The sequence below is a fragment of the Ostrinia furnacalis genome, unplaced genomic scaffold (genome assembly GCF_004193835.3).
Source record: "Ostrinia furnacalis isolate ACB-3 unplaced genomic scaffold, ASM419383v2 OfSCF2576, whole genome shotgun sequence".
Taxonomy (NCBI): Eukaryota; Metazoa; Arthropoda; class Insecta; order Lepidoptera; family Crambidae; genus Ostrinia; species Ostrinia furnacalis.
In genome coordinates, this window is record NW_021132815.1 from 481,846 (window position 1) to 495,405 (window position 13,560).

A 13,560-nucleotide genomic window follows, 5' to 3' on the forward strand; every position below is an offset into this window, starting at 1 on the left:
GATGCTTGCTTAGGTGAAGCAGAAATTCTAACGCACAGCGATGAATAGAGCTCTGTGATTGGTTCGTGTATGACCCTGTGCGTCCACGGGCACTGTGAGACCTCATAGTAATATTTGTGAGTACGGGCATTAGTATTTTTAATTTTATTTCATAATACTTTAATTTAATTTAGACATTGTAATTTTATTTGAAACTGTACATAAGAATGTCGAATGGATGAGTGATAGGGAAGTGATTGGAGCAAGGTTACTCTATAAAAAAAGTGATGAAACTTTTAGTAACAGTCCACAGTCCCTTTCCGAAGGTGAAAAAACATATTACACACCGATTGCACAATAATTTGTATATAATAAACAAATGTCAATTGTTTTGCGACATTGCGAAGATATTCCTAAGGCTTAAGTAATGTAGATAAGCAAAGTACAAAAGTCCTCGACCATGTCATTTTTATATAGGACAGTGCAACGATTCCTAGAAATAGTGCACGTAGATAATGTGCTAAAGTCGCTGACATAATCCGACGGATTAGCAAGCTGAAGTGGCAATGGGCAGGGCACATAGTACGCAGAACTGACGGCCAATGGGGCAGCAAGGTTCTGGAGTGGAGGCCGCGTGCCGAAAAACGCAGTGTGGGACGTCTACCCACAAAGTGGACAGACGACATCATAATGGTAGCAGTAAGGCGCTGGACGCAGGCCGCTACCAACCGGGCAACATGGAAAGCATTGTTGGGGGAGGCCTATGTTCAGCAGTGGACGTCCTATAGCTGAGATGATGATGAGAATAATGTGGTACTTGAATTTGTGATAGCTTCAGTACATTCCCAAATTTGTACAGTTTATTGAATAATTCTTAGTTTAGAGACTTAACTAAGTTCCAGAAAGGAACTAAAACGAACTTATATAATTTTCCATTCATGATCTGCTATCAACTGGAAACATTTTCTACGTATAATGCCTTGGTACTTTTTATGTTTGGTTGAGATTGACATAGATTAGACATTAATGTCTATCAGGGAACAATAGTGATCTATTTAATTGGAACATTTCGGAATTCAGATGCTTTCCTTATCAAAATAAATTAAAGTCAGTACTAAATAGTTATTACTAATAGAGTCATAGTGTAAGAAAATTCTTCTTTGGCCTAACCTAGATTATTTCAAAGTACCTAATTATGTATAAGTTTTAAAAAATATTATGACTTTGATATTTTCATGTCGAACACATAGATATAATAAAAATCCCATTTCAACCATACAAGAAGAACTATGACAAGAAGCAGACATACATAAGGATTGCCAAGCTCAGCTAAAGGGGGTCATTGATGAGGGGGAACTGACATAAAGAGAGTAATTTATCATCAAATTAATGACATCAACTTCCATAGCTTCGTTACTTCAAGCAGTCGATTTGATAGAGCCAAGTCAGAAGCTTATGAAGGCTCATGAAGCCTGACAGCACACCTTGGTAGGAAGGATGATCCACAGGTAACCAGAACTTGCCAGAATTTTCACCGCTTGACATTCGATTACATCCTATTATAAAGTGACGTTTGGCGATACAAGCTCAATTTAAACATATCCTTCTACCACCAACCCAAATTAATACTCTAAAACTGAATACCTAAAATTCGAATTCCTTTGAAGCTTTCAGGGCTTCAGCAGCAACAGAAATTGAACTTTTCCTCCCGCTGACACGGTTGATTTTTCGGGTTGTGGAATTTGTTATTCGTAAGAATAGACTTGGCAAGCGGAGTTGTGAGGTGGTTTTGGATCTTGACGTAGCCCGGGTCTGAGTCACACTTTGACAGGTCAGTTAACTACTACGACACGTTGATCTCAGGTTCCTATGGGATAGCAAAAATTCGTGTGAGTCCGAAAATAGAGTGTTTACGGGATTCGTTCGTTCGTTTCAGTCAAATGACGTCCACTGCTGGACAAATACCTCGCCCAAGGATTTCCACATCGATCGGTCTAGTAGTGCCAGAATCCAGGTGCTTTCTGCTACACGTTTACAGGATTGTACCCCATTAATAAGGTTTAGTTTTGTGATCTAATTAATGTTTAAATAATATCACCTTGGAGTGTTATTTCAGTTTAATTCTAAAAGTGATATTTTTGTTTACTTCTTAATGACTAAAATCCGTATAAAAAACTGTTTGCTACGAATTCCATTAAAGTATTTTTAAATAACAAGATAAATATGCTTCAAACTATAATATCGCACAGTGTGTTATGGGACTGTATAAACGGACATTCTCACTGATTTGATGAAACGTATAGAGCTCAGTTATACAAACATGATAGTAAAACTCCCGTTTGAAAATTCCAAGTAGTTTTCGCGGTATAAAAATTCAAAGTTACCTATTTTTTTACTTCAATATTATGCAAAAATATTCTCACTCGTTAACTAATAACATTTAATTCAGAATTGTTATAATACTTCATAGAGCTCTTAAAACTACACGTAATAAGCATATTAAGTGCTTCGTAAACGTATTCAGTTAATTAGGAAAAATGATTTTAATGATTTTTGGTTTTATTTTTTTTCTCAATTATACCTTAATATATGCAAACATTTTTAATTGCAAGATATAGTCTGATATTTAATCTAATTGTATAAAAAAAATCAGCCTTAAACTCCGTGATATATTTGAGGAAAATCAAATTGAAAATATGCGAAATATAGAATTGTAAATTTCCCATCACTTTTTAATAGCAATATTTCTTTTGGATGTTTAAATATCATCAGCTCGATTGTACCAAATTATTGTATTGACANAAGCCCAAATTGCTCGTGACCCGAACCCCCTGCAGGGGAAGTGAAGCCGATCCATCTTCATCCCGGAGTGTCCCGGTGCCAGCAGTGGTCGAGCTGAAGGAAGGGGACCCGAGATTGGCTCAGAGGTTAGTGGGACCAACTATTTCTCCTCTGCAGGCAAAATCATTTGGGAAACGTAATTTGGACTTCCGATTAAGATCCCGCCTGGTGTGGCTATTTACACGCCACACCAGATTAAAAACTGCTAAGTCATTGCCTCGTCGCTATGCAATTAAATTACAAATAACACTGCGTTTCTTGAAACTCATTAAAGTAAATTCTGGCGCGTTTTCTATAGACTTGTTCAGTGGCGTTTCCTTGGAGCTGCAGCTATCTCAGCCTCATTTGCCCCATTGAGGTGATGCACTCTTGTCTACTATTAAATTAATGAAGAAATTTAATTTACCAAGAAAACATTAATTTTAAAATTATTAATTCTAAAATGATCAGCAATCAATATGATTATAATGTTTATCACCAGTTTTTTCTGGCTTCTTAGCTATGGTTTTTCCATTGTTTCGATACAACCATAACTTTTCTTTGCTGAGAGTGCTGTAACCACTAAATACTGCTGACACAGATCGTCCTGGGTTCTATTCTACAGCAGTAGTTCTATGACAGCATTCTGAGTGCAATTTTGTTACACTGGTTTGATGGACCAAGCGAAAACCTAGCGAAATAAATAAACGGCTAATAAACTATTTTCTTTGTTTCTATTAAAAATACGAAACTAAACAAGCTTTCAACTGTGACCGCCCCAGGCCCAGGGACACCTTCAAGCACATAAGCCACGATGCAACTCAACACGTTGCTTCCTACCTTCTAAGATTATTTCTACCTTATAAGTTTCTTAAGCTTCCTTGCAATATCGTACCTATCTACTGCAGCGTTGCAGAAAAACCGCGAATTGGAAAAGAGAGCAACACGAAACACCCATTCGCGATTCCTTAAGAAAATTCCTGACTCATTAATTCTTTCTTGCAGCGGTTGAGCTTCATTTGCCTCCATTCAGGGTATCTTCCATTTCAGCTCAAGACCGGGCCCGGATCCGCAACTGGAATGCTCAATCCAGTTTTTCATTCATCCGCGCACTTTGATATTCATAAACGCGGAAAAATAGCAGGAATGCATTTTTATTTTACTTTTATAGACCTGAAGACCTCAAATGAGTTGAGTCAAGAAGTCATTTTTATTATCTATCGGTTGTTTTGGTTTTGTATCTATGTACACACGGCCACAATGTTAATTATACATTTCCGTTTTTGCTCCCACTCTCAATAGGTGAATCTTTGCGATAGAATGAGACGACATGACAGGCAATGGATGGACACTGTTGCCGATAGAACATAACATACTTTTTAATGCAATACATGGCAAATCTGTTCGTTTGTTAAAATATCGTAAACTAGGCAGTTCTTTTTTTAATTCGATTCATATTGAAACTGTTACTATCGCATAAACTTTAAATTGCCCCACATAACATAGTAAGCTGTCTCAAATACTGAGGGAATCACTTCTCGCCTCAGGAATTAAGGGAGCTAAGGGCGCGACTCGGGGTGAGCGACAGGAGTCATTCGGCGGTGCGCAGAAGCCAAGTGCGGGCATAAATCTTCATCAACGGATGGCTAACATGACGATAAAAGGCAATAGATAATATTTTTGAGGAAAATTGTACATTAAAAAGTTCTAGAGTGAAGGAAGTCAAGTACCTATACGGCAGATCATAGTGGAACCTACTAACCCCTAACAACTTTGTACCTATGATAATGACGAATAAATTTCATTTTCATTTTCATTTTCATTACCGGAAAACGCAGCGACCTCATAAAGGCAGCAGGAAGGCGCTGGATGCAGGCCGCTACAAACCGAGCAATATAGAAATCTTTGGGGAAAGCCTATGTTCAGCAGTAGACGTTCTGTGGCTAAAATGATGATGATGATGATACTTATATTACGCCTACTTTTTCCACGCATTTAAAGCAAAATAACATATAATTCCTTTGCTAAACGTGCCGAAACATACACATTAATTAGAAGGTACATAGAATAAGAATAAGAAATAATTTATTAGCACCTTCACCTGACACTTCAATGACTCAGAGTCAAGTTCAGAAGAAAATATCTCAAGTTTGACGCTATGTAAACCCACCGCTAACGTTTAGGGGTTAAGCGTTGACGTGTATGTCAATTGAGCAGTTTGATGATTGATGCGAGTTCAAGCGGCCCTTCAAATTACTTAATATCCCACGAGCACATTATTTTTCACACATTTTCCTCCCTAAAAGTAAAGTTGATGTATTAGACGTGTCGAGGCTAAGCGAAATATGTTTTTGCGTTATTACAGTGTCGATGGGCTTGGGATCGGTTTTGAGAATTGGTGATCGAGGTTTAGGAGACTGATATTGTGGAGGTTTTTTAGTCAAATTTTGTTTATGTGCCTACTTACAAAACTCTGCATACAAATTACAGAACAAGGTAGTACTCATTTAAGTTTGAGACAATACATATTTTAGTATCCTATCTATTAATGTGAGATTTATCTAGTCGCCTTTGTACAAGTAGTGTTTTTTTTATGTGACAGGAGGCAAACGAGCAGACGTATCACCTGATGGTAAGTGATTACCGTCGCCCATAGACACCCGCAGACCCAGGGGCGTTACAGGTGCGTTGCCGGCCTTTAAGGTGAACATACGCTCTCCTCTTGAAAGCTTGCAGGTCGTATCCGTCCGGAAACACAGCAGACGACAGTCCATTCCACAGTTTGACAAATTATTCATCAACATTCTTGACGAATAACATTCAGAACTTGCTATTTCTCAATTCATAAATCACTTTTGTAAGAATATTGTATTTAGATCTTCTTAAGCTTTTCTACTACAATATTACAAGCGCTTTTAGTATTTTTTGCCATAAAGCCTGAAAGCACACTATTGTCTGACTTTAACAAGATTGTCTGCTATCAACTAAGTTTGTGTCTGCAGCCAGATTTATTGATCCTGCGTTGCATTAGCCAGCGGAACTGAACTAACTCAATTACGTGTACACGTTAAGCGAATGGTAGCCAAACGTGTAGAATACCAATGGATATTGTTCTGTATTGGGTTATACCTTGGTGATGGAATACAGACAAATTGTTATATTATTGTCTAACAAGAATGTTATGCAAAGAAGAGCTAGGGATCAAACATTTTTTGTATGGGCGGTCGGTAAAAGTATTTAGTCAAGAAGGTTTTATGACTTTCACGGACCGACCTGTTTTAATTATGTGCTCAAAAGCACCTTTTAATAATGAATTTGATAAAACAAAGGAAAGTGTTTAGTAGTTGTGGGTGGGGTGAGGTAGAGGCAATCACAGACGGATACCTAACTGTGAGTAGGCACTCTTTCCTCTCAGTGGACAGCACAGGGTCCCAGGTCTTTTACTATTTACCTACTGTAAGTAGGTACTACGGGGAGGCCTTTGTCCAGCAGTGGACGTTTTTTAGTTGAAACAAAAAGTAAGTAGTTAGTAACATACCAGCTGGAAGTACATACGTTAAAATTTGTTTGTTAGTTTGTGGTGTCTTTAACTAACCAATGGCAAATGAGCTAAATAATCCATTTGGTTAAACTAGACCCAGGTTTAACTAGCACCCAGCCAGCATTACTGAAACTAACGCGATTACACTTAGCGACGCTGACGAGGCAACGCGTTCATTGACGCCCGCCACTGTGCGCGGAATATCAATGTGATGCAGAGCTTGCAATAATGTTGTAGTAGGTACACAATGTGGGAGATGAATTTGGTAATTAGACTTCGGCCGCAAAATGCTCACAGTACTTTTTTGCTTAGCTCTGTGTATCATCTCACTGAAGAGTGTAGATCATCACACTGAAGTATCATTTAAGGTACACACATACATCATGGTGGTAGAAGATAAAGATCAAGTTTTTATTGAAAGGGATCTAAGATAACAAAAGAATCTACATGCCGCGTGGAATATTAGCTACCAAAAAATCTAAAAGTTAAACTGCATTTAGGTTGAGTTGCACCACGTAACTTTAACCGTAACTATGACGATAACCGGTGTTGTTAAAGTTTAAGTAAGATCGTGCAAACAAGCCTTATATTTCAAACAAAATAAAACTATGTAGTTTAAATGTATTCTTATAAGTGTATCAAGCTACAACAAGAACACACTATAGTAAACACTTAAGCATTTTAATAAGTGTTGTTTACTGTGTATTGAAACTCCTATTAGTCTTTAGAATAAATACTATCGTTATTTAAATACATATTGTGATTTCATCAAAGCCAAAGGATATCAAACTTGATTTGTTTGCACGAGTTCGAGCCCAAACAATCTAAATGGAAGAGGCAATCGGCGGGCCGACCTGAAACCGCTATCGGGACTTAGATGAGCAAATACCCCAAATTATGGTTAATTATTGGGCATTGGACCCGACTTGTTTGTGTGCCAATTTTGGATTGAAGTTGAGGGTTAATCTTCCAGACAAATGTGGTGTGGCATTGTTTTGGATGTGCCGTAATAACATTTAGTAATTGCACCTTCTTACTTTCAAACATGTATGTCCTACAATAAGAATAAGAATAAGAAATTTATTCATAATGTTCATTACATGTCAAATTTTCAATATATTTTCTTATTAATAAATAACGTTCGAGATTGGTAGAGTCGTATTTTTTATTTACTTTACTGTGTATACGGTCTTATGGTAAGTAGGTACAAAGTACTAAATGCCTAGGACTTGCGTAATTAAAAAGGCTGATCTTACTCTTTAGACATTTTTTACTTGAATGTTTAAAAAATAGATGCCTCGCAAACTCTTGAGGATTCAAAGCTTAGGAATGATTAATACTAAAAACCGGCCATTAGGAACGTGTTTTTGATATGAAAATGTAACACGTTGACGTGTTCTACTTAATACTCAGGTCCCAGGAAGCAAATTTCAAAAGCACCGAAGAAATTTCATCAAAATACGTGCACGTTTCAATCTATCCGGGGACGGCGCCGCAACGAGGGATTGCGATAAAAATTGCATCCCAACCAAAGGTCCTACTCTAAAAAAATTTCAATAAATTCAACTTTACCCATCTCCCTCACACTTCCTCAAAGGACATTGTCAGAAACCGCCTAAAAAACCGCCCAAAAACATTAACCCATCATAATTATTTTCTATTTTTTTTAATACATTAAGCACCCTTTCATTCTAATGGACACTTAAGCATTGAAAAATTAAATAAATAAGTCTTTTAACGTTTATTCTATAATACTATTACAACTTCCGGACGTTTTGGTGCGTGGCATGGTCTAAAACCTATCAAGTTCCATAATTTTTGCCGATAAAATCTGTACGAGGCATTACCGTACTTTATTGCTGGGAGTCCATGTATAGTGATGTTCCTGCGGCCATCATAGACAATAAAATATCGATTTTGAAAATAAAATAAATCGATTAAACTGCTTTGAAGACTAGATTTGCGTTAAAAGCTAAAAAGATATTGACAGTTTGACACTATTACAAGAAGATATCTAAAGTGTCCAACTGGTCGAAGGTCGTAAATAAAATAAAAATAATTACTTTTTAGAACCTTCAACACTATGCACATAACAGGCGGGATTTGAAACTTTTTAGACATGAATTATTCTTTCCAAAATTGTCGACCCTAGACGCGTAAAAATTTTATTAAGACGTTTTATGTTTTTTCTCAAATATATCACGGAGTTTAAAGCTGATTTTATTAATACAATTAGATTAAATATCAGACTATATCTTGCAATTAAAAATGTTTGCATATATTAAGGTGTAATTGAGAAAAAAAATAAAAACAAAAATCACTAAAATCATTTTTCCTAATTAACTGAATGCGTTCACGAAGCACTTAATACGCTTATTACGTGTAGTTTTAAGAGCTTTATGAAGTATTATAACAATTCTGAATTAAATGTTATTAGTTAACGAGTGAGAATATTTTTGCATAATTTTGAAGTAAAAAAATAGGTAACTTTGAATTTTTATACCGCGAAAACTACGTGGAATTTTCAAACGGGAGTTTTACTATCATGTTTGTATAACTGAGCTCTATACGTTTCATCAAATCAATGAGAATGTCCGATTATACAGTCCCATAACACACTGTGTATCGTCAACATAAATATTGTGGATTCAGAAAGTTATTTTAATATCAGTAAATAAATGAAACGAAATTCTGAAGAATGAAATCATATCTCATAATTCAAAGTCTTCTGTGGATTTCTCTCAGTCACAGAGAGTCTTCGTCATGCTTTGAACGAAATACATTTTGTTTCTTCCCCTAATTCACCTGATAAAGTTTATAATCGACAATCATCATCATCATTTCAGCCATAGGACGTCCACTGCTGAACATAGGCCTCCCCCAATGATTTCCATAATCGACAATGACAGAGGAGACTAATAGATGATGATGATGATGATGAGAATCCTATCGTTATTCAAAGTTCAATCCAGCGCTAACTCTGTAACACTTAAATTCACCGTAGCTATTTGGTTCAATAGTTTAGCTAGGCGTGAACACTTAACTATACACAGACACACACTTATTTTAGCATATTATGAGTACAGATGAAACAGGTGTTTATCTTCATAGCTAAAAATTTTCTGTGCACGTTACATTCTCAACGGTAAAAGCTATTTTGTTTTGAACATCATTGGAAATCACATAACTTATTACATCACTCAAATCACCTATCGCTATACATTAGCGCTACGGTCATAAGCAGAACGTAATGTCAAAACACACCACTCACTCATATGCGATTGTTTATGAATGGATTGAGGTGCGCTGGAGTCACTCCAGCTGGCTCACTCCGCCACCACTCATGCGGCTAAATATACCAGGATTTGAAGACCAGGTGTGTCTAGGTACAGCGTCAATAGCAATTGGTTTGAGTGCGATGATGAGTGATGGGAATTTTATGAGGGCCTTCAGTGTGCCTTACAAAATCATAGTTAACTGATGTTTTACGTACTGTTTAAGTCTTCTTCTTTATCTATAACATTCCAAAGCTGATTATCTATATTTATAAAAGCGAAAGGTCACTGATTGACTGACTCACTCATCACACGAAATTTTTTACACTACAAGTGCTAGGAGTCTCAAATTTTCCATGGGGGTTCCTTTTACAACTTAAGTGCTAACTAAGAACGGATTTTAAGAAACTACACCCCTGATAGGGTAAAACGGGATCCACGCGTACGAAGTCGCGGGCGGCCGCTAGTAAATAAGTGTTCTCTCGTTTCTCGCTGAACTCTTTTTAAAGTTAACATAAAGTAGTTTAATCTAAGAAAATTACCCTTAAACCATTCAGCCTGTTCGACATTATCTAATGTAGGTGTAGAACAGTGTTCTAAAATTAATAGTGACCTATTTCGCTTTTATGGTGATAGATCTCTATTATAGCACATAGCTGATATTGAGCTTTCAAGAAGAGAGCGTATCTTCACCTTAAAGGCCGGCAATGCACCTGTAACGCCCCTGGGTCTGCGGGTGTCTATGGGCGACGGTAATCACTTACCATCAGGTGATCCGTCTGCTCGTTTGCCTCCTGTCACATAAAAAAAAAATCTATATGGGATATGAACTGTAAGAATTATGAGGAGGAATTTAAATATAACAATAGATAGACGAAGTCAAAAGCGGCTAACTTTTTTTTATCAACCATGCTCAATGTCAGGGCACTGAAAGTCTGATTGTTTTTTAACTTACAGCTAATTAATTTAAATCTAGTCTAACATTAATGTGCTCTACATTAATGTTAGATTAGATTAAATGCAAAATTCGTAAAAACTATGACGTAAATAATTGAGAGAAGCCAAAAGCTCTTGATTGGTCTCATTATGTCAAAGAGAATATTTATAATTATTTATCCATGTCCCAGTTATCGATATTCAGACTTTACATATATATTGTAGATGCTGTAAATTATTTTAACCCTAACACATAGAGCCTACCAAGCCATTTGGTCTAGATTTATGGCACTGAATGTTCTAAAATTATCTTTTCGCAAACAAGCGAGATCGTTACTAAAATATGTTTTCAATCTATTACGATTGTGTCTAGAGAAGTGAACGAATAAAACGTAGAATATTCCTAATAAACTGAAACTCCTCGGTGTGTAGACTGTAGAGTTGAACTGAAATCATTTTTGTACAAATTGTTATCAGCCTATAAGTAGATGCTCACTGATATCACCATCATCTAAATCTTCTAGACTAGACTAAAAACTAGAAAATTCAATGAGATAGATCCTCAATATGGCTGTATTTTAGTTTTAAATGCAAAATACGTGGGTCATCCACCCACAAAGTAGACTGACGACCTCACAAGTTAGACTGACGCGCAAGAAGGCGCTAGATGCAGGCCGCTACCAATCAGGCGATGTAGAAATCATTGGAGGAGGACTATGTTTAGCAGTGGTGGAAATTATGACGATGAGTTTTAAATCATCTTCTACAACTTTCAACTCAGCATCGTCTCTACATTTTTTTCTATATTACGAGTAATTTACTAGAATTGTGTGTGTATTTTCTACGCGGCCCGGACACAAATAATTTATATTATGTGAGGTAAAATTCTATGTTTTTCCCGTTGGTCTTTAATTTTGTAACGCGTGGACGGCAGCCAACGTTAGCCACGGATGGTGTTCGAGATAACTCTGCAAATAAGATAAACTTTAAAATCTTTGATGCCCGGATGCTAAAAGGTGACAAAGCCCGGTTACACTGTCGTTAAAATAGCTTTTTTATTAAGAACCTTCTTTTTTAAATGGTTATTAGTCACTGCAGCTAGACGTTCACTGCTGAGCATAGGCCTTCCCCCAATGATTTATTTCCAATTTTGCCATTTTTTGGTAGTGGCTCTAACGCCCGTATTCACAAACATTACTATGAGGTCTCACAGTGCCACACGAACCAATCACAGAGCTCTATTCAACGCTGTGCGATCGATTTGCTGTTTCACATTAGCAAGCATGGTTTGTGAATACGGGCGTAAGGTTATTAGTCCATGATTTGTCGTTAACCCCTCCGAATAAGCTATGTACCGTATGTGTAGTGTAGGTTCTGTTAACTTAAAATTAGTATTAAAAGGTTCTATTGTTAACTAACTATCAACACAGACGAGAATATACATGTTGATTTATTTCTTGTTTACAAATACTGGTAGATATCAAATAATCTTCCAAAACAAAAACCATATTGAAATAAACTATACGTTGAACTCGAAGTCGAGTCAAGGGCGGCCACTTGATTCATATGTTAATTAACAGACTTTCTATACTTTCTAGCTATAATTGCCTTACTTTAAAAACATTATTGTTGTTCTGAATACCATAAATACAATCAATTGCAAAATAAAATCCTGTTATACTTCCATGACAAAGGTGTATCAGTCATGCATAACCTTTATAGCATTGTCTATAAAAAAGATGGCAGCCTTCACAACAGTTCAGTTAATAACTAGGTACCTTATACAAGCGACATGGCGCTATCACAAGCTATTAAAATTATATTTTTCCTTTTTTATACCCGCGGCTGCCAGGCAGAGGTGACATCCCATGCTATCATACCAATAATACCACCGAACTTCACTCAGCTCGCAGAAAAGGCCGGTCTACCTTGCGAGCAGGTGGACATTACCACAGAAGATGGGTATATTCTCACAATTTTTCACATTCCGGGAAACGAAAGCCATCCTGTTCTCGTCCAATCCGGGAACTTGGGGACGTCAGATGACTACATAACCAGGGGGACTACGTCACTGCCGTATGTCCTATGGCAAGCTGGATATGACGTGTGGATGGCCAACGTGCGTGGTTGCCGCTACGGGCGCCGCCACGTCACACTCAACCCTGATTTAGACGACGAATTCTGGAACTTCTCCTTCCACGAATTCGCCATTTACGATGCCCCGGCTATGATCGACTATATCCTTAATAGAACAAAAGCGGCAACATTGAGCGCCATAGCATGGTCCCTCGGAACCACGGTCTACTACGTACTTGGAGCTGAAAAACCGGAATACAACAAAAAAATAGACGTCATGATATCATTCGCTCCTATTTGTTACTTCCAACATTCCATTCCTCTTGATCTTATTGGCCAGAAAAATAGTGATACAATTTATGGGAATGAAACGAAACTGACAGACCAGTACGAGGTGTTTGGAGAAAATTCGACCACAGTTGCTCGCTACAGGATCAGATGCTCGACTCCAGCTAAGGCGTACGAAAATTGCGTTTTACCAATCTTCTTCCCAATTATGGGGTACGACGAGGAGCAATTGGAGCCTGAATTTGCTCCTTTGGTTTGTCAACATTGGCCTTCGTCGAGCTCCAGCCGGACTTTGATTCATCAGGACCAGATTTTATTGTCTAGAACCTTCGCCCAATATGATTACGGTCCAACGGAGAACGAAATAAGGTATGGGTGTTCAAAACCTAAAGAATATGACTTGAGTAAAAATAATATTAGCATTGTTCTGATTTCGGGGAAGAATGATCAGACGTCAACGTTACTGGATGTGGACCTGCTCAAGACGAAGCTGCCCAATGTCCGCAAAGACATCATACTGGAGCCTGAGAAATTCAATCACTTAGATTTTGTAGCTGGCAGAGACACGCACAAAGTTTTGTACGAGCCAATTATTTTGGAAATACTGAAGGAATACAATAACATTAATGATTGTTGAAGATTTTA

At 37.3% G+C, this 13,560-nt stretch overlaps 1 protein-coding gene across 1 annotated transcript; it reads left to right on the forward strand.

Moving 5' to 3' along the window:
• Positions 1 to 12,319: 12,319 nt before the first annotated feature.
• Positions 12,320 to 13,560, forward strand: LOC114355929 (lipase 3). The gene has a single exon (XM_028308978.1). The coding sequence runs from the start codon at positions 12,344 to 12,346 to the stop codon at positions 13,550 to 13,552; it is 1,209 nt and encodes a 402-aa protein (XP_028164779.1). The 5' UTR covers positions 12,320 to 12,343; the 3' UTR covers positions 13,553 to 13,560.